Here is a 24,448-nt window from a genome sequence, read left to right on the forward strand (position 1 = left end):
CTAAATGAAAGAAGCTCAGTAGTGAGGGAGCGGGAAGAAGAAAACCATGACTACAAATTCGATGTATAACAGTTTAATACCTTATTATTTCATAGGAAGAGTGATAGTGTACAGTCTGTAAATTATCAAGAAATCATGAAGACGCACTGCAGTCTTTTCTTTTAAATTAATGCTTTTTTTACAGGAGAATAAAGACAGGACACCAATATAGGAAATCTGTCCTTGAAACTCTTGCTCTCACATGACTGAACACTGATCTCCACCTGGGGCAGGAGCAGCGTGAGCTCCCCCCATCCGTCCATCCAGACTCAGGCCCTGAAAGGCCCCGAAGAAGGAGTTGTCCTTGGCTGGGGCCGATCTTCTGGTTGTGGTGCTTTGCTGCAGGAGGAAGGATGAGGGATTTAGAGGCTGCTGAGTTAAAATCCTATTATTGTTTTTACTTTGAGATCAGTGTGCACATACCCTCGGCAGGCAGTGGTGGCTCCTGAAGTGAGTCCCCCTCACGGCCCTCTCTGCGTTCTTCTTGGCGATAATGGCTTGTTGTCGTTTCCTTAAACAAAAAGCACAGGACAGCATCAGTCAGAGCTCACGTGCACAAGCAGCTTATTCCTCTGAGGAACAGTCTTATCCTCATTAAGTCTGGGGCCGAGAGACTCAGCTGGACAACAACACAACAACTGAAATCAATCCCCCAGAAAACAAGTCCAGCAACAAACCTGAAAGTAAAACAGCAACGTAGCAGAAGATAAGACCAGTTTGAGCGTGTTGATATTCACCTTTCTCTCTTCAGCTCGGCCTGGTACACCCTGAGCCAGGAGTCGGGCACTTTCTGGCTGCTGCAGGGGAGACTTCTCCTCCTGCTGATGCTCGACCTGCGGGTGAAGCTGCTCCTGCGGACGGACTCGCTCCTCTTGGCCCCTCTCTTGTTCAGGGAGCTCTTCCCTGACACGCAGCTGGTGAACTGTTTCAGGGGAGCACCCAGCGACATGAAGGAATCCATTCTCTTAGTGTCGAGGCTTCTTTTACTTTGTGTGCCGGTCTTTTTAAGGTCCCAGACAAATATGGGTGTTGATGCTCTTCTTCAATTTGAATGAGGCTTCAATCTGAAAACACAAAGAACAAGAGCTTGAATTAACTGTGTCATTTTCTCATGCTGTTTCATTTCCAGTTCAAAATAATGATAAAGAAATAGAACCTGAGCTTAAAGCTTAATGCAGCTTTATTCCCTCCACCAAGGACATTATGTTTTTGTCTGTTGGTTTGTTTGAATGAAAGCAAGACTACACAAAAATGAATAAACCTATTTCCAGATTTGATTCTGGTCAAGGAAGAAAACTTTAACGAGAGAATTCGGATCCAGGATAGTTTTTTTTCCAATTACCCAGAGAATAATTAATGAACCTCGATTGAAACAGGCACATCTAGGGAACTAATATCTACCAGCCTGATTTAATTTAACGTGACTGTTGGGCCTTTGCGTCGTTCTAGTTCTTATTAAAGTCCATATCAGTGTAAAAAGTCAACAAATCACAAAATAGAGAACACTGATATAGAAATTAACACCTACAGACATTTGATCCACTGTCCCCAACAAGTTAACTAATTATCAATTCTCCACATAGGTGGGTTCCTGCCATCTATTGCTGCCATAATTCAAAAGTGCAAATGAACACATCACCCCCTTAAGGAATCCGTGGGACTCACCTTGTTGTCGCGTGGGGACACGATCAGCTGCTCCTCTCGTTTTGTTCTGTGTGCAACTCTGCTCTGCCACCGTTTAATCTGATGGGGATTTGACTGATGACACCTCTGGTCCCTCCAACAGGATTATCTCCAGACGCAGGAGTCGCTCATCTCATTAACAGAAGAGCAGCAGCAAACCTGCTCTGGAAAGGAAACAAAACACCTGCATGTTCCCATTTGACCCCTGGAAGAGCTCACAGGTCAACGCATGTGCAGCAGGGGATTGGATCTAAAACACGGGGGAAAGATGGGAGAAGTCCCAGTGGAGGTGTCTGCAGTAAGCACCGGATTTGCTGAGGTAACAGCTGATGAGATCATTGGACAGAAGAGTCCAGACAGACGGAGCGTGGACGGGACGAGAGCCGGACGCTGACGCTCCTAGTGACGCAGAAAGGTTTTCTTGCTTTCTCCCCCGGAAGAGGACAGGAACAGAGGCCCCTTCAGTGACTGGGAACATGAAGCAGCTGAGTCACTGAACAGATGACTCAGTTCATTCATTGTAGTGAGAACTGAATCAAGGTTAGAAAACATGTCACAGATCTGGATGACTCAGCTTCTACCTGTAACTCTGGATTTACACTTTTATAAAAGACTCAGGAGCGGTGACATCAAGTTCTGGGCTTTTCTGTGCAGAAGGATGAACTAACAAACAATCCAACTGTACGACTACAGGTCACTAGTTAAATCAAGTTAAACTCTACAGTAGAGGCCCTGTTCTATAGTATTCTTTTTGTGTAGCCTGGTTGCAGAGTTGTACATCAGTGACGTAGTAGGAAAGAAGTCCTTCAGTGAGTGAGTTGCGTGTTGCTGACAGATGGAGAAACTTGTGTGACGTAGCGTCTCAGCACCTGTCGCAGCAGATCCTCCAAGTCGGTCTCTGCCTGACGGGCCGACAGCTGAGCTCAGGGTTTATAAGGGAATGAATGAAGAGGTTGGTTTGGAACAAGAAATAAACTATTTTGAAAAGTCGCGGTCAGTGTCAGGTTCCCTGTAAGGTTTAGACAAGAAACTGGAGACTGAAAGAATTGGAGGCTCCTGCAGAGCAGAGAGATCTCCACTATATTAACTTTAAACAGTTTACAAATCTTCTCTATAAAAGTTACTTTTACTGAATGACTTTTTTTAAACCCTATTTTGTTTCCTTTCAATTAATTTCAAGCGATATTGAATTATTCAATTTTTTGCCCTCGATTTAAACTGGTGTTATATCTTTTAATGTCTCTGAATCTAAACACTATTGTATTATTTAGCTTATCACTGATGATTTGTATTATTATCTGTATCTGTCTTCTTTGTGAAGCACTGTTTGTGGCTGTTTTGAAAGTTGTTGAATACAAATAAAAATGATTGTTACTCAAAAATATAGCGACATCAAGTGGCATTAATATAATTTGTAAAGAAAATACATAGTCGGACTTAACCATATCCCTTCTCTGTATTTCCTACAGTCCTGTCATTAGAACGTACACGTTGCAAGTCCATAAAGATATTTAACATGTACATTATATATATATATATATATATATATATATATATATATATATATATATATATATATGAGCCTAAATTTAAACAGGATATATTAGGGCAGCAGACTTGTCTTTCACTTTGATCTTTCTGTCAACCATCCAGCAGAAAGCATTAGTCAGGAGAGGCTCAGACACAGCGGAGGTATTTAAAGACAGGACGCCTCCTTTAAGCAACCAGAGGTCTGAACCGATACTCAGAACACGTAAGCCTCTGGCAAGGAGGACTTTACTTTATTTCTACACAATGGTACATATATACAGTTTTATACGCTTTAATTTCATACAAAAAAAACAAGTCATTTACAGGTGGATGTTTTGGGGGGGGGGCTGACCTATTGGAACTCAAAATAAATACGTCGACAGGAGTTGTGTGTGTGTGTGTGTGCGCTCCACCTCGATGGAGAGACTTCACGTCCGACCGGAATCACACAAGGAAACAAAAGGCAGGTTCTTGTTTGTTGTTGGGAGAAAACTCCCATGACTAATGCTGACCCAATAAAAATACTCGTAATAATAGCAAAACATTAACATGGACGTGTCAACCACTCCATCCACACTGAGTCACACCCACACCCAGTAGAGCATTGCATAACATAAACAGATCTCAATAAGACAGGCGTCAAAGGCCTGTGTGTGTGTGGAGTGTCCATCACCATTATCATCTCATTGGCAAATAATATCTGGGACATTAAGAGCAACAGTCTCCATATAGGGAATAAACCTTTTATACATAAGAAAATAAACATGAAAAGCGATCTACGATGGAAGTGCTCACCTTTCAAAACCAAAAGCTTCAGACACTTGCTTCTGCTGAAGATTCTTGCAATTTCCAAGGAAATGTGATATTTAACCATCACTGGTCTGCTGTCAGCATAATAAAGTTTTTCCTATGTAACTGCTCACATTTATTTGGGTGGAGACTCGCGCTGCATTTACAGCTCCATCTCCTTCTGACCCTTTCCTTAGGCTTCAGAGTCGGAAGACATTTCTTTTTGGAGTCTTGCTTCTTTCCTTTAGAGAGCTGAACTAGTGTCTTTTACATGCTGATGGAATAGAAAGACGGACGGAGGGTGGGGTCGAAGGTGGTTCAGAAATCTAAAGGAAGACAGGAGCTGCATAGAGGGCTACTGAGGGTGCAAACATTCTTCCAGGATTTGTGACCTGGACTGGGGCTTCAACCACGACAAAAGATTCACCTTTGTTAAGTCTTTAGTGGGTGAGTTTGTTCTCTGCAGCGAAATGAAAACATGCCTCTCGTGGCTGCAGAGGTGGACGTCAGAGGGACGGGATGGACGAGCAGGAGGTGACGGGCGTCCATGCTCTTACTGACAAACCGCATCATCCGAAGCCCCCAGTTCCTTCAGCAGTTCACCTGTTCCACGCTTATAGAACATGATCTCCTCTGTCATTCAGTCCCTGGAGACCCCAGGGTCACCGGCTGATGTCTCTGTTGCCCTCCCAGCTCTTGCTGCCCGCTGCCTCGCTGCTGCCGGCGTTCTCGAAGAAGGGGTGCTTGAGGGAGTCGGCGAGCGCCAGCCTCTTCGTGGGCTCGTACTCCAACATGCTCTCGATGAGGTCAAACAACTGGTGGTGCTCCTCCGCCTCCGACAGCAGATACCGCTGATGAGAGGACAGAGAGACACAAGAGAGAGGAAAAGAAGAGGTGGAGGGCGGAATATTGAGTGAATGTCAAGAGAAGAACAGTCGCACAAAAGAAAGACACTTTTGTTCTTTCAATACAAAGCACGTTTGTCACTTATCGGCCCCGCTTGTAATTCATTTAAATCATTTCCCAAACGTCTTACCCGAAGAGGTTTGCAGTTTTCTCTGACGTATTTCCCAGCTGACGAGCTCTCGTCCCAGTCCAGACGACCCCGATAGAAATATTTCTGCTTCCTGAGAGGGCACGGACGTCAGTATGAGCAGCGTTCTATTGTTTGTGTGTGTTTATTCAAGAAATATGTTAGAATGTAGGTTTTCTCACCTCGTCTTACGAATCATCCTAGAGGGCACCGGTCCTAGGATTCTCTCCATCATGGCCAAATGCTCCCTGTTGTCATGAGTCTGTCAGGAGATGGAGAGAAAAGGTTCAGGGAACAAGATCCAGTAGCACAGAGGGAATGACAGAATAAGACTTGATTTAGAAGATAATCAGCTTTAACTGCTGCTACAAATAATTTGAGACAGTCAGAGCTCACAAGTAACTCAAAGGACTAATCTTACCGGGCTGCTATATTTACTATGTATGTGTATTTATTGTAGTACTGCACAGTATACATGTACAAGAGGGGTTTTGCAATACCCTGCTGTCAAGTCCCAGATTTTAAGCGGCTTCTCTGCTTCCTCTCATCTTAAAATAAGAGGCGACACAAGTGCTCCTGCCAACCACTCAATGGCTTGTCGACAAAGCCTGCCAGAGTGGAAAGTGGGTGCTAGTATTTTGGGTTAAGCTGTCTCTGCCTCTGATATTACTCCGGTACACTCCAGGAATAAAGAAGAGCTATACTAAGATGTCAAGGTTTCCCGGGAGGGGGATGCTTGTTTGATGTTCATTTGATAAATATGGGCCCTGATCCTTTTATTTTACCTACTATCTTAAAACATAGGTGAGGCCGCGGTGTTGGATGTAACCTGCTGGCAGAAAGAGAAAGGCGTTGTACCTGAAACAAGGTGAAGCCCAGGTAGTATTCGAACAAGATACACCCAATGCTCCACACGTCACAGGGATGGCTCCAGCCCAGCTCTGAGGGACACAAACACACAAATGACAACATTAAAACGTGTCATGTATGGAGGGATCAGGGTGGAGGTGCTGAGCTGTGCTGGTTTCCACTGATAGGCAGCAGCCTGTTGCTACAAACAGTCCCAGGTCAGAGCTGCTTATCTGTAAACTGGTTTCCCTGAAGAAAACTGTGGTTAGTAGAAATAACCCCTCGTGTCCTCCTGGTATTTGGTGTTTTCAGTGACAACAGCTCACAGTCCTACTCACCTAGTATGACCTCAGGGGCGCGGTAATGACGCGTGGACACAATGGTGCTGTGGTGCTCGTGGTCAAACGTGGCACTGCCGAAGTCCACCATACGCACGGCCGTGCTCTTCACCGTCCGCTCTTCACGTTTCTGCAGGCAGGAAAACACAAGTTTCTACCACAACTACTGACTTTCATAAAAGTTCCTTAGCAAACTGTTTGTAGGTGTGTAAAAGAAGACAACCATGTTTGTTCTCTGTGCATTCCTCGGCCTCGTACCTTCTCTACATTGTAGGACATGGTGAAGTCAGAGTTGACAAACAGGATGTTCTCAGGCTTCAGGTCTGTGTGCGTCAGCTTGTTGTCATGAAGAACTGTGGAGGGAAATGTTGCTTATTTTATTAGTCTTTTTCATTGAACTGTAAATGCACTTAAAGCTATAAACCATCTTCTAATCACTTAATGAGCTTACAACACAAAGTATATTAATAAAATGTTTAACAAAAAACTCCAATGACAAAGACCACGACAACAACATTAGGAAAAGTAGAAGAACATAATCTGTAAAGATAATGACAATTTAAACAGTAACTCAACAACTTAATACACCAGGGCAGGATTCACTCAGTATCGTTTCTTCCTGAGAAGTTAAACCAGTTAAGAACAGAGCTCACTCTGCAGCTGTGATGCCCTCATGTGGTAACAGGCCAATATTGCAATCATTACATGAGCTTTAAAATGCTCTGTCGGTTATTTAAACCAACAGAAATATGTCAATAGTTCTATATGTTGTATCTTTATTCTCCTAAAGTCTTAACGTTCTAAAATCAAATAGAGGAGATAAACAAAACGTACACTTCACAGCGAGACAGATCTGGTAGGCCATGTGTCGGACCTGACCGATAGAGTACGGCAGGTAGTTGTTCTCCTTTAGGAAGTCGAAGGTGCTGAGAGCGAGCAGCTCAAAGGAGATACACATGTGACCGTGGTAGTCGAACCAGTCGTACATCTGTACACACAGGCTGCAGGGAACAGACAAAACAAAGGTTAATGGCTGCACTTGCATCATAAATAAACGTTTTACCTAAGATGTTTACAAAGCACTTTGCAACTGAAATAGCTTGGGGTTAAATGTCTAGCCCAAAGACACCGCGGTAACCAGACAGGAGGAGGAGCAAGGCACTGAACCGTCACCCCTTCCATTAGTGTACAACCCGTTCTACCACCTGAGCCATATGGCCTCGCAGCAACACAAGAGGTTTGGCAGTGATGAAGTGGATCATTCATGACAAACAACAATAAACTGGTACAACAGCTAAATTTAAGATTTTTTTAAAGAGGCTGATGTCTCATAACATTTCTTGTTAACTCTCAAAAGATTCTAGGAGCGACAGAGAAGTCTTTTTATACCAGGTTGATCAGCCAGTTTTAATAAGTGACATGATGTTGGTTCCATTAGTGTTAAGTAACTTGTAAACATCCTTTGTTTGCAGCAGCAATGTACTCAGTCCAAACTCACTATTTGTTATCAGGGTCCTTCTCGTTGATCTTCTCCAGGACATTGATCTCCAGACGAGCAGCTTCCTTGTACTTCTCCACATTTTTGATAATTTTCAGAGCAACACGGGCTCCTCCCCTGTAAGTGGTAATTAAAACACAAGGTTACATGACGTTTGCACTTAGAGAAGAAGATGCAGCTCATGGGAAAGAGCCTGGATTTTAGACACCACAGTGAAATTATTTGTTTGCCTCCACGGTTGAAACATAAGAGCGAATAGTTGGGCAGCAAAATAAAGGAGTAACTCCCTCCCATTGGTGAAAAGATATTATCCTGGAATCTGTGTATGTGTCACTACTTGAAGACTCTGACCATGAAAAGAAACTCATTACTAGCTCTGTCAGGAGACAATCAATCTTTTGATAGTTATTAAATGAAAAAGAGAAGCACAGAATAACTCATTTGGGGAAGTGATTTACAGATTTTACATTAACGACGAATTACTGGAAACAGTGAACCACAGTGGTAAACTATAGTAAACATGGATCAAATATATCACTATTCCAGTCATGTTGCTCAAGTCTAACCCCTGAAAAGCACACACAACCCAGTGAGTAAATATTCCCTACTGGAGTTCACGGAAGCAGGACCCCAGGGACACACAAACACACATACACACCTGCGATGGTCAATGCATTGCATCACCCTCCCAAAGGTGCCTTCTCCCAAAGTGCTGACAATCTCATCTGCAACACCACACAGAGAGAAAAGGAAGAGAGGGGGGGGAGAGCAGGGAAAGAAAGAACAGGAGCATTAGACATGTGAACTTGAGCAGAAAAAACAAAATGCAAAAGTGTAGACAGGCGTATCCATGCTAGCGCCCATCCCCTTTACAAACGGCTGCCTACTCAAATCTGGCAGACTGGACACACGTTGAGGTAAATCTATGATAATCGGATGCTCTAGGACAAGGGGGCAAATGTAAAGCGCACCCTTTCTTTGATGACCAATTTGCAGCCATCGAAAACGAGAACACATCCTTTCGAGATGTGGTCGTCTCTGTAACATTGTGCATGTGCGTGAAACTGGAAAAATAATAAATACCCAGCAATGATCCTGCAAATAATAAGTGTTAGTATATATATATGTTCTGTCTGTATGTGCACTGGTTATACTATAAACAGGCTAAATAGGTGATGTGCATGTTAGAAAGACAAAAATAAACCAAACCCTGAAACCTTCATGGCTAACTGAAGTTAAAGATCTAAGTTTTAAACTAAAACACGTCAGAGGCAAACAGCTGCGAATGGAATTCTACGTTTTGGGAAATCGTGTAACCTGTGAAACATAGGGAATGCTCCACAGCTTAAAATCCTACAACGAAAAGGAGAACAGTATCTAACATCCCTCCTTAAACCTTCTTGCAATCCACCCTGCTATTTCAGCTATGAGAGCGAAGAGCATTCTAGCAAGGCATCATCATCAGGCACTCCCATGTCATGTAAATGCTCTATGCTTTAATACTCATATGGAGAAGGGTTACGATAGAGTAGTGGCAGTGAGTACATCTCTCTTGCAGGACGTCCCCACTCCGACAGATCAGGTGCCCTTCCTCGTCGTCCCTCACACTCAGTGCCCTCGTCCGGCTGTCGCTCCGCTGTGATCACACCCAAACCGCCATCAGCAGGTCACGACACGACCAAAGGGAACAGGGGGGGTTTCAGGGACAGCCGCAGCCATGGCGTCAGGCGGCACAGGCAGACGAGGAGGGAAGAGGAGGGTGGTGTAGTTGATGTAGTTGTGGTTGTAGGTGGGTTTGGTGGTCATGGGGCGATTCACGCATGACACCACGTGAAGGAAATATATAACGATAGGGATATAGTGCAAGGGAACAAGTCAAAGATCACATGTTGTCCTCTGCTCTCCACCCACCGCCCTCTACCTTTAACCCACAGCTGCTTACAAACAAGGAAGCAACTGGCACATCCATTCATCAACGCAGACACCAATTAAGACAGAGAAATAACTTACTCAAAAACTTATCAGGCTGACTTTTCAGATTAAAACAAGATGGAAAAGAAAACGAGGACCAAATGTAATAAAGCAGGAAACAAGAGATAAAACCGACATTTATACTAAATATCAAAGTCAACCTTTTGCTCACGTTAATGTTAACGACCTAATTAGCAGATGTGGTCAAATACAAACCACACAGAAACTGCATTTCAGTAAATCAATGACATTTTAAATGCCAAAATCTAATTTTAGTTTAAATCCGAATTTAAGCACGATGTTTGGTAGAACATTTTCACTTTCTTCAGGCTATCTGCACTGGAGTTCACCGGTGGCCATTGACTGACAGGACGGGCATTTCAGCCACTTCTAAATCCAGTGTTACCAAAGGGGGGGGGGGGGGGCACATATTCTGGATTGAGTGGAACGAAAGATGCAGTAAGAAAAGCTACGGTGAGTGTGTGTCTGAGGAGCGGAAAGAGTTAATGGTTGATCATTAATAATGAAAAAAGTGTTTGCATAAAAATGAAAATGCTCTGCCAAAAAGAAACGCCAATTTAAGCAAAACCCACTTGGGGGAGAGAAAAAAACAAAATAACAAAACATAAAATAAGACAAAATAGAACAAAAAACAAATCATAAAGATTGTACTACTTACCGATTCCAGGAGCTGGGGAGTAGAAATAGTTAGGGAGAGAAAGAGACAGAAAGAGCTGAGTGAAAACAGACGGGAGAGGTGGACAGAGAGAGGATGAGGAGAGTCAAGACACAACCTCAGGGCTGGCTGTACTCACCGAGGAGGACGGGCTATAGGACCTGGTTCTACGCCGCCTTCGTTTGTGCTTACGCCTGCTGCCTTTCCTCCGGTACGACTCTTCCCGTTCCCGCTCTCGGCCGCGTGGGTAGTTGTACATGTTCGGGGGGAAGACGCGTGGATAGTAAGCTTCGGCCGCTCCATGTGGCTCCCGTTCTCTTTCGCGGTCCCGTTCGCAGTATCTTCTGTCGAATGGCCGTTGCTCCGTCGAGCGATTGTCAAAACTCCGACTGAAAGAGACAGACATCTATTTAAACATACAGACCAACCAAAGCTGAAAAGATAATGGAGACTTGGTGCTTTGAAATACATTTTCCACATAGCCAACATACCTCCTTGATCGTGCAAAGCTTCCCTCCTGTCTGTGTCCCCGCCCTCTTCTGTCTCGGTCGCTGCTGGACGAGTATGTCGGTGATCTTCTGTGTCGTTGTCTTCGTCCTCTGTCTCTGTCTCGGTCTCGGTCTCGGTCTCTGTAGCGGTCCTGGTAGCTGCTTCGACTGTCCCGGTCCGAAGACGAGTATCGTCTTGTGTGAGGCATCTGAAGGATCATCGGAGATGGACATACAAAAAAAGAATTATTAAGAATTTGAAAAAAGAAAGACTGACAGCTCAAAAAAGACAGAAAAGATAGCTGCAGGGAACACCTGCAGTCAAAGGATCTTTACATTTACTCCTGTTCACCTCTTTGCTTTTGCTCAGTATTCACATCAGTAGCGATCACACAAAAGAGAAAATATATTCATATCAGTCGATATTGTTATTTCTTTTAAGTTTAAAGACTGAGCTCCTGAGGGACGCTTATTGTTTTTTACCACTTCTTTAAAGGCAGATAACGACAAATACAAAACCCATGAGCTAAACATTTAAAAATCTGATTTAAATCAATTGTGTATCGAACCTTCTCAGTGTGCTTCCACAAATATATCTGTGCACATATCAGACTTTGGCTAATATCACCATTGTTGAAAGTCATATATTGTGATGATAATTAAGTGTATTTTACAACACTATTTAAATATATCCCATTAAAGGGCTGACTTTATGACATCTTAGTAAACACACAGTCTGAAAGGGAGACGTGGTTGTGCAGGAGGCCTTGACACACGTTTGAATTCAGGGAAACACACATTTAACGTGAATCCAGAGCAAGACGTTCACACTCGGAGACAGTCGCAGGTAAACAGACAACTGTTGAGGTGCAGCCGGACACACACGAAGCGACGCTACGCACAACGATCACACGCAAAAGGGGGAAACATCCCAACAACACTGTGGCGTGATCGTGATGAAACACCAACAACACAACTGGCAGACATGCGACTGTCAACAACGACCAGTTTTCTTAGCTAGATCCCCAGCCACAACAACACGTTAACAGCTCCACAACACACACTTCTACGCTGGCCTTTCTTCATCACCATTGAAAAACACTGGCGTACCAGAACCACAGCCACTTACGTTGTTGACTTCACGGAACCCTTCGTTATTAGGTATTCAAATCAAATATCCGCCCAGTTTACAAACGCCAACGTGTTCACTGGGAGTGGACGTACACAGTGTAAGTAGTTCACTAACTCTCCAACAAGCGGGTCGCAGTTAGCACGTCCCGCTAGCGGCACCAGTTGATGTAAATAATTTCAGCGCCATCTTAGCCCCACAGCTAGCTGCTCATGCTAGCCACTGTTCCCCCGCTAACAGCTAGCCTAGCAGGGGGGAACCGTGGCCCTCGCTCGACGGCACGAAGCGGCTCCCGCAGCGTCGTTATTCACCGTTTTAGCCGCGAGACCCGTGTGTTTGTCCCACAAGAAATCCGTGATGGCGATCCACGTTCCCTCTGCTATGTCGCTGCTCGGACGGTTGGAAGCTGCGTCGCTAACAGGCGGTCAGCCTCTCCCCCTCCGGTCCGCTCGGTGCAGCTGATCCTGGATCAGAGGAGCTGACGTCTGCTCGCAGCGGGAGGACCGCGCACTTAGCTCCCGATTTATAATTCATGCAAAGTTCGAGATTCGAACCAACGTGGAATGTTCTTGTTCAAACTTGAGGCAAAATGGTAATTTGATTAAATCTGATTTGGATAAAATTTGACTATTTGCCTTTTTCAATTTGCAGAAAATTTGTGTGATTATCTGATCTATTTTATTATTCATTCATTTCGTTATTTCCTTTTTAAATGTTATTATCAACCCCACAATATTTTTTAAGATTATTTAGAATTGCCCCGCGGTGACAGGTCATTTAAACAATAATAATAATACTCTGTTTATTTGGCACATTTCACAACCGTTACAGTGGAGATTCAAGTTGAAATAAGGAAAACAATAGGAAAGAAACTCAGTTTGAAGATTTCATAACAAATCAAACATAAATATAAAAATACAGTCAATGCAGATTTAAATAAAGAGTAAAAAACAACTGTAAACACAGTGGAGGATCTGTCAACACTTTTTACGTGATGCAAAGTTTAGATCAACTTTTCCACTTAGCTGTCTAGAATTTTGCTTGTCTGTAAAAAGTTAGTATATCAATACTTTATAAACAAGAAACTCAACATTTTGGCAGATCATTTTTCACTTAGCAGGTCACAATGTTAAATTGATAGCTGTGTGAAAAGAAGCTTCCACAGTTTTTATGTACATTGTAAAACAGCCGCTGCGTTCCTCATAACATTAAAACAATATAATTAACTTAAATAAAATGCAACAATTCGTTTTTATTAAAGGCACAAACACACACAATAAAACACAATTTAAATACAATAATACTTCATGTTTGACAGTTTCCGTCCATTACAGACAGTGAGAAACCTTTAGCACGTGAGACCAATACGGCCTAGTTTGTTTTAGAAGAAGAAGTTAATTTATGGCCAGATGAGGTCGATTGCTTACTGGTAACCTTTTCCAACTCCAACTGCCTCCTCATATTAATCATGTGTTTCAAGTGCATGGAGCCTCGGTAGAACCACTGCTTGTGTTGATCTTCCTGAGCATGAGAACACATCAACCACGTAAGTGACACAATCTAAACGACAACACGTGGAAAAAATACAAATAAAGAATCCAGCGGAAAATTACCTTAAAAAGGACCTGGATCAAGCTGCTGTCGACCGTCACCACCTCACACGTCTTCTGGGCTCCGTTGTGTTCCGCTTCGATGATATCTCCCTGCGGATAGTGGGTCAGCAGCGGGTTGGGCCAGCTTTTCAAATAGCCCGCCACGAAATTCTTGTGGGCCTTGTCTGGAATATCGTCCAGAGGGTAGATCACTATCAAAAAAAAAAAAAAACGTATCACATAAGGAGTGACTGAAAGGAGAGATTTCTGCTGAATGTACAAGAAGAATAAGCTCTTCAATGCATGGGTGACCATTCGTGGGAGCTGTGTGTCAGACTCTGAGTAAAGAAACTAAGCCGGTTGTTTGTCCTAAATCAGAACCCAGATCAGCCAAAGTGCTTCTTCGCCAACAGACCCAGCTTCCCAACAACAGCCGTCACACTGGACTGAACGCACTTCCCCATCGTCACTGAAATGAATCCACAATGACAACTATAATAGGTAAGGACCTAGACTCACATGGTCGGTACACTAGGCGAATACCATGTAAGGGAACGTAGAGCGGAGTGTGGTCGTCAATAAAGACCAGGAACCTGGTGAATGGAAGAAAAAGGGAAAGTAAAGAGTCAAAACTAAAGTCAAATAGAAAAACTGGATCATCACTATTAATCACACTCACACACACAGACAGAGACGCAGACACACACACCTCATTTTGTTTTTCCTGCTTGGCAGCTCTGCCAGGATTCCCGGGAAGTAGTTCTGGCCAACTTTACTCTTGACGACCACACGAGAGCCGACAATCAGCTGCTCAATGCTGGGCACTTGTTCCGAGGCGATGTGGTGAGCAGACACCAGGATCTTCCCCTTCTCTTCAAAGTTAACCTTGTACTTCACCCTCCCATCTTCTGCAGAGACGAAAATAAATACATTTTAAGCAGAGAACAAACGTGTTGCACTGTGTTCCACGTCGAGCTGCCGAGTAGATTAAAAAGATATTATAGAAATTCAAACCCTTTGTTATTATTTCCGCGAGTTTGCCAGCTTGCCAGATCATAGTCCTCCTCCTCGCCAGGACTTTCATGTTCACACGGAGCTCTGCTTGGGGAACACTGGGGGGGTTCTTAGTGGCGTCCTCAGAAGATTGGCTACGAGCTGTTACTACGCACGCAGAGCTTACTCCCGTCACTACAAAAGGGAACAAGTGATTAAACAGACCGGTGTAATATAGAAGCAACAAAGCCACATGTTTTTTGTTTGTTGTGTCTTTTGTGGACTTTACCTTTGGTGTTTACCGGCGGCGAGGATTCTTTGGTTGGGTTTTTCTCCTCTTGCTCATGTTCTGTATTCTTCTGTTCCTTAGCTTGAGGTTCAGATGTCTTTGCTGCATTGCTATCGGCATCAGTGTTAGTTTCAGCTTGGTCCCTTTCATGCCTTGTCACACGTTTTTTCTGAGACACGTGATCAATTTTCCTCCTCTTTTTTGACCCAGAGCTATAACTTGGACATTGTGAATCGCTGGATTCTATATCTGGTTCCCAATGGTCATCAGAATCTGCATCGTCCAAGCTGTCATGATCACTGGTGGACATTGGAGTTGTTGGTGGACGTAGATCACGTATCTGATGTTCAGGCAGTCTGGTCAAGACCACAACTGGTTCCATCATTTGAAAACGCTTTCTGCTTCTTTGCCGCTTCTTACTTCCCAGTTGCTTTGGTGACAGATGAGTGGGGCCGGTAACAGCTGGAGAAAGACGGGTTTGAGTCCCAGATTGCACCGACTCACAGATAAATAAGCAAGTTTGCCTGATTGAAAACAAATGACGTGAATCTTACCACTACCAGCACCGCGGCTCTCGTCATCATCAGAATCTGTGTCTCTGTACTCCCATCCCAGCAACGAGTACTGTTTCCTCACGATGGCTTCACACGATGTCACAGACCTGCAGGACATCCGGACATTATCCCAGAGACAGTATGAATCAGGAAAAGTACATAGAGAGTACTTAGAAATCAATAAAAAAAAACGTTTTAAATGCAATTTCATTCAAATATTTTCATGCAGAACTTAATATGTCTCGTACGCAAAGGAGTTATGTTTATGTGTGCGTGCGTTTGTTTGTCAGCAGGATTGAATAAACATAAACACAAATATGAGGTACATAAAATGCTGCAAAGATAGGAATAGTGGTTGTAATAGTAGAATGTGTGTGTGGCTCTTAACTTAGTGGATAGTTTACCTTAAAGCCCCCCCCTTCAAATTATGAAAGTCATTGAGGGTAGACATCATAATGTACCCCTAGGTTTGCTCTTTATCTATGACCTCGGGTATTGCTTGGAGGGACGGGTGTATGTGTGCAACACAGAGGAGATGAAGTCAAACTTTCCTCCACAGCAGGCAAAATGCCAACACAATGTAAATATTACAAATGTAGTGAATTAGCTTTGTAGTGTAGATACGACACTCACTCTTGGACCTTCAGTAGATTGGCGTCCATCGCCTGTCTCCTCTCCAGCAGCGACTGCAGCTCGTGGATTTTCTGCAGCACATCGGGGGGGAGCAGCCCGCTCTTCTTTACTTTCGCTCTGATCCACTGTCGGAGCTCCGCTTTGCTCAACGTCATCTCATCCTCCTCCATTCTCACTGCAACACACACACACACACACAAAGAAAAAACAAACTAATAAAATATAAAATATACAGTCTATGGCACAAGAGGAGAATTAATACCACCAAATAATATGTTCTGCTCCAATGTTCTCTGCCAATAATGTGATATGGTATGAAATAGGGCTTTGGCATTGCATTCCCTGATTTGACCCAATTCTACTTATATTATTGTAATAGATGGTGATTGTTAGATTTGACTGTTTTTTCTTTTATGACTATCTTTTTATTATTTTCTGATATTTTCAAGTATACTTATTTGTTTGTCTTATATTTTTTCAGGACTCCTTAACTTTGATTTGAAAAGAGCTATGAGAGTGAACATATTATTATTGATGATATGTTGTGATGTGACGGTTCTTGTAGCGGAAGTCACAGTCAGAAGTTCATGTACAGGACTGTATATGACAAATAAAACACGTCGAACCCTATACCTATCAACGTGGTCTCTTCCTGGTGGTTGCGTTGTTTTTATGGCCCTTTGTGTAGTTTTTTATCATTCAACTGTTTGTGTTTTCTAGAACTTGACAGACCAACTGGAAAACTTCAGTTGATTTTCGAGGTGAACGTACAATCAAATATAAATGAAAACACACATACCTATACATTACCTGGGCCCCCCCCCCCCCCCCTCCCACACACAGACACATACAATCACACTCCCCTCCTCCTCTGTCAGTGACGCAGATCAGGGATTTAACAACCACAACTACAGCTTCATCTTCATCCATGGCGGTTTCCTGATGTGGAAGTTGTGAGTATTTGTGTTAAAGACCAGCAAAGTGAAACTTACCATAAAGAAGCTTCGCGTGTTGTCAACGGCGGCGTCTTCTTCGCCTTATGCTGGCGCTGACCCACAACGGGATAGGCTCATGGCTGCCCCCAAGTGGCTGAACACGTGACCGACCATGTTTAGTAACGTGTTTGGGACCAGATTGACCTCTGTGTGTATTCAGCAGTGATGGAGGTAGTACTCAAACATGTCATCTAGGTAAACAAATAAATAAATAGACAAAAATACACTAAAGTAAAAGTACCAATTTAACTTTTCTGTAAAAGCACTTGCATAAATATACTGGGCCTGAACCATCTGGTTGGACCCGGGGAGAGGTCCCTACAGCACTTCTCTACCCTGACACGAGGGGTGTGTTAGTGTGTGTGTGTGTGTGTGTGTGTGTGTGTTTGTGTGCGCACTAATGTCGTGAGTAATGTTGCCGTGTTGTGGATGCCCTAGAGCTCACCTTCTGGGGCGTAGCGGTGTGTGTTGGTGAGTTGCCATAGAAAACTCAACAACAGATGATGCTATCAAACAAAGCTTTTTATTAATGAAAAGCCTTATAATTGATAACAGGGGTTTTCCAGCTGACGTCAAAAGTCAAAGGGTGTCATTCTTCACAGGTTTTTCCTGATACTATTCCCCATGCTCCCTTGCTGTTTACGCTCTGGTTTGATGCCTTAGAAGCGAGTAGCCATCTAGCCTCCTATGGTATAAATAGACTATTTACCAGTGTCTCCAAACTGGTAATGAACATCAACTCGTGCATGTGTGGGATTCTGTGGCAGGCTGCCTGAGTCTGCTGAAACAGCTCGAATTTTTACTGAAACCGGAAACCACCTGTAATAAAAACCACGACAGTTTTGCTCCGAGAGGGCCCGACCCCAGGGGAGCGGTAGGGGAACTCCAGTTAGAGAACTTTTCATGGGCCTTAGGTAGAACTGTGAGGGACTTTTCAGTAAAGACTCTTTGACACCCGTCTTACAACATTACAACGAGTAAATAATAACACAAAAATTATCAATACAATAATAAAAACGAATAAATGACAAATAATAACAAATATGATAAAATGATGCATGAGATTGTGAAACATATTCAAAATGAAACATAAACAATTAAGTGACTAAATGTAATTAAAATATATAAAAAAAGTATTAACTGGTTGATTAACAAATGAGCGTATAATTACATCTAGATAAGCAATAAACAAATCCTTCTCCTGTGACATTCTTTCTCTGTCCTCACAACAAATAGTTGTTATGAGCTTAATGCCACTAGTGTCTTCACTTAAGTATGGAAACCTATATCATCTTAACACAAGAATAAAAATAAAGGGAAAACACACTTTTAGTCTTAATCATATTTGATTACATGTTTAATGATAATGATATAAGAAGGCTCAATATAAGAAGTTGATTGCAAAAATGAATGAATTTCATCCTTCTTCGGTCAGACAACTTCCTGTCTGTGCTGCTTTGGAGCTTTTCCTCCTCTAGTTTTTGTTTATTGGTCTTTATATCTTTGTTTTCTATTCATATGAGCGAAGACGTAACCGCCGGTCATACGATAAACAGGTCAGGTCCTGAGACCGACCCACTATATGTAATAAAAGTAAAGTGACAAAGCAAATGAAATGGTTGCATATAATCCTGTTATGTTGGACATGTTTACGCATAGAGCAGAAAAAAACACATTTGAATAAGGATTGAAAAAATGGGATGTTTAATACAGTTCTTTAAATGGGGCTGACAATTGAGCCAATAAACAATGTAGAATTTTGTAAAACAAACAATACTGCTAAGTTAAATTAAATGCAATATTAAAAAGTGCAAATCCACTTGAATGGGATCTTTCTTGACTCACTTCCCATCATTCCACCTAAATTAATGTGATTTCCTTGAATTCTTTTGTCAAATTTAGCTGGAAACAATTTACCAAACAAAAAAAATGACAGGGGTGAAATCATAACCTCCTATGTAAAATTTCTCATGATGAATCATATTTATTTTCCTGTTTCTGGCGGCCTTTTTTCAGAAATCACTTCCCTTCATTCTCTTGAATCCAATATCCTTCCCCTGTGTTGCTGCAGTCTCACAGAGCCGCGGTAGATCCACTGTTCGAGGTGACTCGTCTGAGTGGGAGACATAGACACCACATTAAGTCAAAACATGTCACATAGAAACAACAGGACATCATAAGAGCACCAGCCGTCTTCAGTGATACTGACCTCAAATTTCACCAGTATCAAGCTGCAGTCGACCTCTTGCACCTCACAACTGGTTTGGACTCCATTCAGCTCGACGTGCACGGTCTGTCCCACTTTGTACTGGGTTGAATGTGGGAAGGGCCAGTCCCTCAGGTACCGCTTCATGAAACACCTGTGATTGTCGTCAGGAAGGCTCTCCAGAACGTCCTCCACTGTCCCAAAACAAACAGGCTGTTACTCTGCATGGACGTCTCTCCCCAAAAAACCTTATGTTTGTCTAATGTACACCAAACAGGGAGCTACTCTTTGCTGCAGAGTTACATGAGGACAGAAACTCCATAAGGTTCCTTAAAAGCACCATTTAACATACACATGATGAGAAAACCACAGGGTGAATGACTTGTTCTCTTCAGGGCTCACATGATTAATTTTGCACAATACATTTTTGCGTGATTAAATCACCTCTGCTTTTCTGTTTATTTCAATCAAGCTCTTCTCAGGGAAATGCATCACTTCCTTTCCAGCTGTTTCACAATAAAATGTTTCCAGAAGCTCAAGGGACATCATTTCTTCCTTGACTTCACTTATAATGTGAAACTCAAGCAGGAAAAAGAGACATTTCTGTTAGAGAAAAGAAGCCCAGAGAAAAAAAGAGTAATGACAATGAAATGATTTTGTTTTTGCATTGATGGATTTTGTGATGTTGAAATGAATGAAACACTGAATTTATCAAAACATCATGGAAGGTGATTTAAGTTCCGATTGACAAATAACCGCATTAACATCCAATTAAAACTGCAGCAAACCAAAAAACAATGAAATAATACAGAGTTAACACTTACATGGTCGGCACACCAGGTGAATGAGAGGCAAACTAACATAGGCCGGTGTGTGATCATCCAAAAAGACCAAGAACCTGGAATGAAAAATTTGTTTGAATCAAATCAAAGCTTTACAAAAGCATTTGGGTTTTCTGAGATTGTGAGGTGTTAGTGTAAGGAGACACACACCTTAAGTGGTTCTTTCTACTTGGGAGCTCTGCTAAGATACCAGGCTGGAACAGGGGATTGAGGGTTTGAACCTGGACCACCACAGGAGCGCCGATATACAGCTGCTCCAGCGTCGGTGTTCGGTCGGAGGCGATGTGGTGTCCAGAGACGAGGCTCTTCCCCTTTTCTTCAAAACCAACTTTGTACTTTAACCGTCCATCTTCTGCAAAGAAAAGAAAAAAGGTCAGGGGATGTTTTCTGTATTTTTTGGCTTAATTGTGTTTTGAAATTAATTTTAAAAAGGTGAGAAGCACAGTTCTCTTAAAAAGCACTGTAAATGTGTGTAAGGAAAATGAGGTATATACATTTTATATATTAAATATTTAGTCTTCAATATGTCAGAATATTGTTTCATCTTCAAACTGAATTGTTGCTGAGCCAAGAATCCTAACAAATTATTCTTTTATAGATTTATTTTGTTTGACTGGTGTTTTAAAAGGTTTATAATCATTTCCTACAGTAACATGTCTTTTTTTTACCCTTTGTCACGATTTCCAGTATTTTCCCCCGCTGCCATGTCATGGCTCTCCTCCTGGCCAGCACCACCATGCCCACGTTGACCTCTTCCTCTGGCAAGTTAGGACAGACTTTTGATTCAGGGTCAAAGCTTGGGGCGGGCATCATTTCGGGCCCTGAGGAAAATTATTTTCATGAGTGTGGAGTCACCTAAGACTACAATCAATGTGTGTTTTCATCCCTGAGTGGTCGAAGGGATGTTTGAGAGCTTACCGGTGTTGTTGCCGCTTGTTGACGCTGCTTGTGCTCTCGGTGCTTCCCTCCTTACCGTGCTCAGTTTGTGGTTTGACACGGAATAATCTGAGTCACTATCATCTTCGGGCTCCACCTGCATGTCCGAGTCCGAGCTGCTGAGGGACTCGTCTTCACTGTAGAACTGCGGAGGAGTCGGGGGCCGTAGAGCGCTGATCTTATAATCTGGGAGTCTGGTCAACACCACCACTGCATTCTTGATTCGATCATCATTAGGGCCGTTCCCCCAATGTGTCGCCTCACTCAAAGGCTCACTCATGGTCTCACACAGAGAGGCAGACATTTTCTGCAATGGAAAAAGGATTTAGTGAAAATGGGACTTGCAAGAAAATAAATAAAAACCCCGAGCAGGGAAATGCAACAATTGGGATTATAGATTAGATTTAAAGTAAGGAAACAGATATTGAAATAATAAAATGAACAGCTTATAGCAAGGAATTTGTTCTTCTCTGGAGTTAGTAACTGCAGTTTAAACGATATATATCCATGCATATACTGTACATATCATTGCCTGTATATAAATATGGTCGATTTTGCTCTGAACAGCTCATCTCTGCTTTTATTCTGTGTAACACTTTGTGTTGTTGTTTTTACGAACAATGTGATACAAATAAAGTCGGACTGATTGATTGATCTCTGTAGTAACACAATATATATTTACCTTTAGATCCTATGTTGTGACACATTTGACCTTTATCATCACAGTGACTAACTTTAAATAACGTTGATTGGAAGGTATGTGTTAACAGCAGGTGCAGCAGGAAACTGATGATGAAAGATAACGGATGTAAATGTGTCTTGCACAGTTTTAACTCATCTTAATAAATAAACGACTCGCACCAGGTGTCGTCAGGTTCAAGTTTACGCTGATCGCTAATCGCTAACAATAGGATGCGACTCGGTATCTTTAACGTTAGCTGCACCTTTTACTTATAACACTGGAACAGCTCACCTGTACTTGCTTCCGGGGTTTCCGCTTCAAAATAACGAAGAACTGGGGTCACATCACTGTATTGTGTGTTGTGATGGTAAACACAGGCTACATTAGCTACCGGGCCAATATAGCATGCTAGCATTGAAACAGCCTACACGAAGAAGCGTCCCCTTGTTGTTGTTTAGGGGGAATGGCGCTGTACTTCTGCTCCGATGGATAACAAGCGTGTGAAATAATACACTAAATATAAAATACATAACTTCCTTCAACCGATCCTTGCTTCCGCCATTTTACTTTCCTTTTGCCATGGTTGATGTCCTGTTCGCGCTCCATCGCCACCTAGCGGTGTGGCGATGGAGAGTCAAACATAGTCATCTTTAAGTTATAATAAATGACTGTATACAGTGTGGAGAAAAAAATGCTGTACAATGAAAACTAAAGATAGAAGAAGGGAAGATAAAGAACAAAGTCACAGATTAGTAAGAGCCACAAAGTAAACTTAGAATGAGTCCACAATTCAAACCCTTTGGCAACAAACAGACTAAACAGACTTCAAACAAGTGGGTTAATAGATGAGTAAAGAAAATAGTGTGTCTCAGTGTCAATATATACAAATCTACTCCCCTACAGCAGATATCATCACTTTTAACTGAGGTCTTTGACTTTGCAAAGAAATACTTTAGATCTTGTTATTGACATTTGAAACAGGGACTGGATTAACGTCCTTGATGCTTTGGACCCGTTTGCAGTCGGGAATCCAGCCACAGATGACAGAAATGCATCGTGGGGTCTTTTCAATCAATATTTAATGTAACATCCCAGTAGCACACACTTTCAGACGGATAAGGTTGTGCAAGAGATATAAAAGGGAAATTGGCTTCCTCTTTGTTCTTAAATGGCCGGACTCCTGTGAGGGACAAAAACATTATGTCCACTGAGAACTGCATGGTCAGAAAACACACTGCAAAAAGAGTGCATGAGCAAATCTGGATTCCACAGAGTCCTGAAGAGTCATTTTACTCTGCTCTCCCTCAGGTGATCTGCTCCTCCTCGTAGGTGGAGGTGGAGATGGAGCCATAAGGATCCAACACCGTTTGGGCACAGCGCACCACCGTCGCCAGCAGGAAGAAGCACAGGAGGGCGAGGAAGAAGAGAGCGAAGCCCAGGTCCACGTCCACCTCAAGCTGTGTCGCAGGGCGAGGAGCCAGGTCCATGTGGCCTGTGGTGACTGTGGATTCTCCTTTCAGCCTCGGGTGTGTTAGTCCAACACCACCGGATCAGGGAGAGTACACGAGTGTGCACGTGGGTGATGACTTAATTGCAGAAATATAAATCAGAGAGACACACTGATGAATAAACTTCAACGGGTGCTGTGAAAAGTAGAGAAACTAACTACACAACTCTATCCGAGGGCTCGTGAGATTAATACAAGAGAAATAAACTGAATTAAAGTTCTGCTGCACACATTAGCTTTTTCCTAATATTTGCTTTTTGGGAATTATTTTAGAAAATTCAGAAGTTTAACATATTTCAATTTCTAGCATTTGGCAAGGGGCCAAAACTAGATGGTCTACTTCTCAAAAAGTTTGAAAAGCCACTGGTTTAGACTGATGGTTTTATCATATATTTGTTTTAAAGTAATTATTTGTAATATAAGTAGCTCGAAGTACAAAATAACATCAACACTAAAGGGGGTATACACACACCTACACCGTAAAATCTCATTAAGAATTCTCAACTGTACTTAAACGGCAGTGTACAATCTATTTCGCTTGATTGTTAATTTCAGATTGTTAATTGTTACCTATGGCTGTAAAATACATTACAAAATAAAGCTGCAATATTCTGGAAAGCCTGGATGTTGACTTGTTTAGTTTGACCAGCAGCTCTAATCCCTAAAAGCACATGAGATGAAGAAAAGACAAACCAGAGAGATTCTCAGCGGTTGTGCTTAGAGATAAAAACATAGTAAAAAAAAAGCAATTGCAGAATATCTATCTGAATAATAATCTCCACTAATCTTTTCAGCTTTACTGTGAAAACATGTTGTTCTTTCTGTTTATTTATCACGAATAAAGCACAATCCTTCTCAGGCTTTTTGCCCACAACAGAGGGATAAACTCAAATTATAATCAAAGCTTTCAGGGAAGCAACAGTTTACAACAACATGAAGATATACGTTTAACCTCACCATCCTTCCTGTGCTGCTGCAGAGTCCCTTCATCAGGACTCTCCTGTTCTTTCCCTCAAGGTCCCTTATTGCTTAGTGACATAAGACGCTCATCGGTTACCAAAGTCTTAACTGTTCCCCGGTAATCATCATCCCAGGAAAAATGAGCAGCCTGTGAGTTAGCTCCTGCACGCACACACACGCCCCTGCATGGACACAGCACACACACTTGCACCTTGTGGCCTCCCCCTGGCGCGTAA

The 24,448-nt window shown here is 42.5% G+C and overlaps 4 protein-coding genes across 6 annotated transcripts; all 4 read right to left on the reverse strand.

Moving 5' to 3' along the window:
• Window positions 1-57: 57 nt before the first annotated feature.
• On the reverse strand, window positions 58-1,850 carry si:ch211-81a5.8 (uncharacterized protein LOC560648 homolog). 2 transcript variants are annotated; one of them, XM_062410432.1, is made up of 4 exons: window positions 1,705-1,850; window positions 777-1,103; window positions 463-550; window positions 58-378 (listed from the first exon to the last, which is right to left on the reverse strand). In XM_062410432.1, the coding sequence occupies exons 2-4, from the start codon at window positions 998-1,000 to the stop codon at window positions 238-240; spliced, it is 453 nt and encodes a 150-aa protein (XP_062266416.1). In that variant the 5' UTR covers window positions 1,001-1,103; window positions 1,705-1,850; the 3' UTR covers window positions 58-237. The 2 variants fall into 2 exon arrangements, with proteins under 2 accessions (XP_062266416.1, XP_062266417.1); XM_062410433.1 differs by lacking the exon at window positions 1,705-1,850 and adding an exon at window positions 1,568-1,590.
• A 1,637-nt stretch (window positions 1,851-3,487) lies between these two features.
• clk2a (CDC-like kinase 2a) lies at window positions 3,488-12,497 on the reverse strand. 2 transcript variants are annotated; one of them, XM_062410427.1, is made up of 13 exons: window positions 12,335-12,497; window positions 10,898-11,103; window positions 10,546-10,795; window positions 9,305-9,395; window positions 8,418-8,484; window positions 7,760-7,876; window positions 7,096-7,262; window positions 6,520-6,614; window positions 6,262-6,391; window positions 5,933-6,015; window positions 5,257-5,336; window positions 5,078-5,168; window positions 3,488-4,892 (listed from the first exon to the last, which is right to left on the reverse strand). In XM_062410427.1, exons 2-13 carry the CDS (start codon window positions 11,101-11,103, stop codon window positions 4,704-4,706), a joined length of 1,566 nt encoding a protein of 521 aa, XP_062266411.1. In that variant the 5' UTR covers window positions 12,335-12,497; the 3' UTR covers window positions 3,488-4,703. The 2 variants fall into 2 exon arrangements, with proteins under 2 accessions (XP_062266411.1, XP_062266412.1); XM_062410428.1 differs by lacking the exons at window positions 9,305-9,395; window positions 10,898-11,103; window positions 12,335-12,497 and having other exon boundaries at window positions 10,546-10,686.
• A 311-nt stretch (window positions 12,498-12,808) lies between these two features.
• On the reverse strand, window positions 12,809-17,162 carry LOC133972842 (histone-lysine N-methyltransferase SETDB1-A-like). The gene is made up of 9 exons (XM_062410429.1): window positions 17,077-17,162; window positions 16,085-16,259; window positions 15,452-15,558; window positions 14,898-15,359; window positions 14,630-14,803; window positions 14,325-14,523; window positions 14,135-14,208; window positions 13,637-13,827; window positions 12,809-13,544 (listed from the first exon to the last, which is right to left on the reverse strand). Exons 2-9 carry the CDS (start codon window positions 16,252-16,254, stop codon window positions 13,395-13,397), a joined length of 1,527 nt encoding a protein of 508 aa, XP_062266413.1. The 5' UTR covers window positions 16,255-16,259; window positions 17,077-17,162; the 3' UTR covers window positions 12,809-13,394.
• Window positions 17,163-18,760: 1,598 nt separating this feature from the next.
• Window positions 18,761-22,440, reverse strand: LOC133972576 (histone-lysine N-methyltransferase SETDB1-B-like). Its single transcript, XM_062410104.1, has 7 exons — window positions 22,037-22,440; window positions 21,046-21,370; window positions 20,796-20,948; window positions 20,278-20,479; window positions 20,110-20,183; window positions 19,289-19,479; window positions 18,761-19,192 (listed from the first exon to the last, which is right to left on the reverse strand). Exons 2-7 carry the CDS (start codon window positions 21,365-21,367, stop codon window positions 19,109-19,111), a joined length of 1,026 nt encoding a protein of 341 aa, XP_062266088.1. The 5' UTR covers window positions 21,368-21,370; window positions 22,037-22,440; the 3' UTR covers window positions 18,761-19,108.
• Between the last annotated feature and the right edge of the window lie 2,008 nt (window positions 22,441-24,448).

Source organism: Platichthys flesus, chromosome 17 (assembly GCF_949316205.1).
Source record: "Platichthys flesus chromosome 17, fPlaFle2.1, whole genome shotgun sequence".
In the NCBI taxonomy this organism is placed as follows: domain Eukaryota; kingdom Metazoa; phylum Chordata; class Actinopteri; order Pleuronectiformes; family Pleuronectidae; genus Platichthys; species Platichthys flesus.

Coding starts and splice junctions, on each gene's coding strand:
- si:ch211-81a5.8 (XM_062410432.1), bottom strand. CDS start 1,000: ATGGATTCCTTCATGTCGCTGGGTGCTCCCCTGAAACAGTTCACCAGC. Junction 551..776: donor GCCGAGCTGAAGAGAGAAAG/GTGAATATCAAC, acceptor TTTTTGTTTAAG/GAAACGACAACAAGCCATTA. Junction 379..462: donor GCCACCACTGCCTGCCGAGG/GTATGTGCACAC, acceptor TTCCTCCTGCAG/CAAAGCACCACAACCAGAAG.
- clk2a (XM_062410427.1), bottom strand. CDS start 11,103: ATGCCTCACACAAGACGATACTCGTCTTCGGACCGGGACAGTCGAAGC. Junction 9,396..10,545: donor CCTATAGCCCGTCCTCCTCG/GTGAGTACAGCC, acceptor GTGTGATCACAG/CGGAGCGACAGCCGGACGAG. Junction 7,263..7,759: donor AAGGACCCTGATAACAAATA/GTGAGTTTGGAC, acceptor TGTTCCCTGCAG/CCTGTGTGTACAGATGTACG.
- LOC133972842 (XM_062410429.1), bottom strand. CDS start 16,254: ATGGAGGAGGATGAGATGACGTTGAGCAAAGCGGAGCTCCGACAGTGG. Junction 14,804..14,897: donor GCCGCCGGTAAACACCAAAG/GTAAAGTCCACA, acceptor TCCCTTTTGTAG/TGACGGGAGTAAGCTCTGCG. Junction 13,828..14,134: donor TCGCCTAGTGTACCGACCAT/GTGAGTCTAGGT, acceptor TTTTTTTGATAG/TGATCTACCCTCTGGACGAT.
- LOC133972576 (XM_062410104.1), bottom strand. CDS start 21,367: ATGTCTGCCTCTCTGTGTGAGACCATGAGTGAGCCTTTGAGTGAGGCG. Junction 20,949..21,045: donor AACAAGCGGCAACAACACCG/GTAAGCTCTCAA, acceptor AATTTTCCTCAG/GGCCCGAAATGATGCCCGCC. Junction 19,480..20,109: donor TCACCTGGTGTGCCGACCAT/GTAAGTGTTAAC, acceptor GTTTTGGGACAG/TGGAGGACGTTCTGGAGAGC.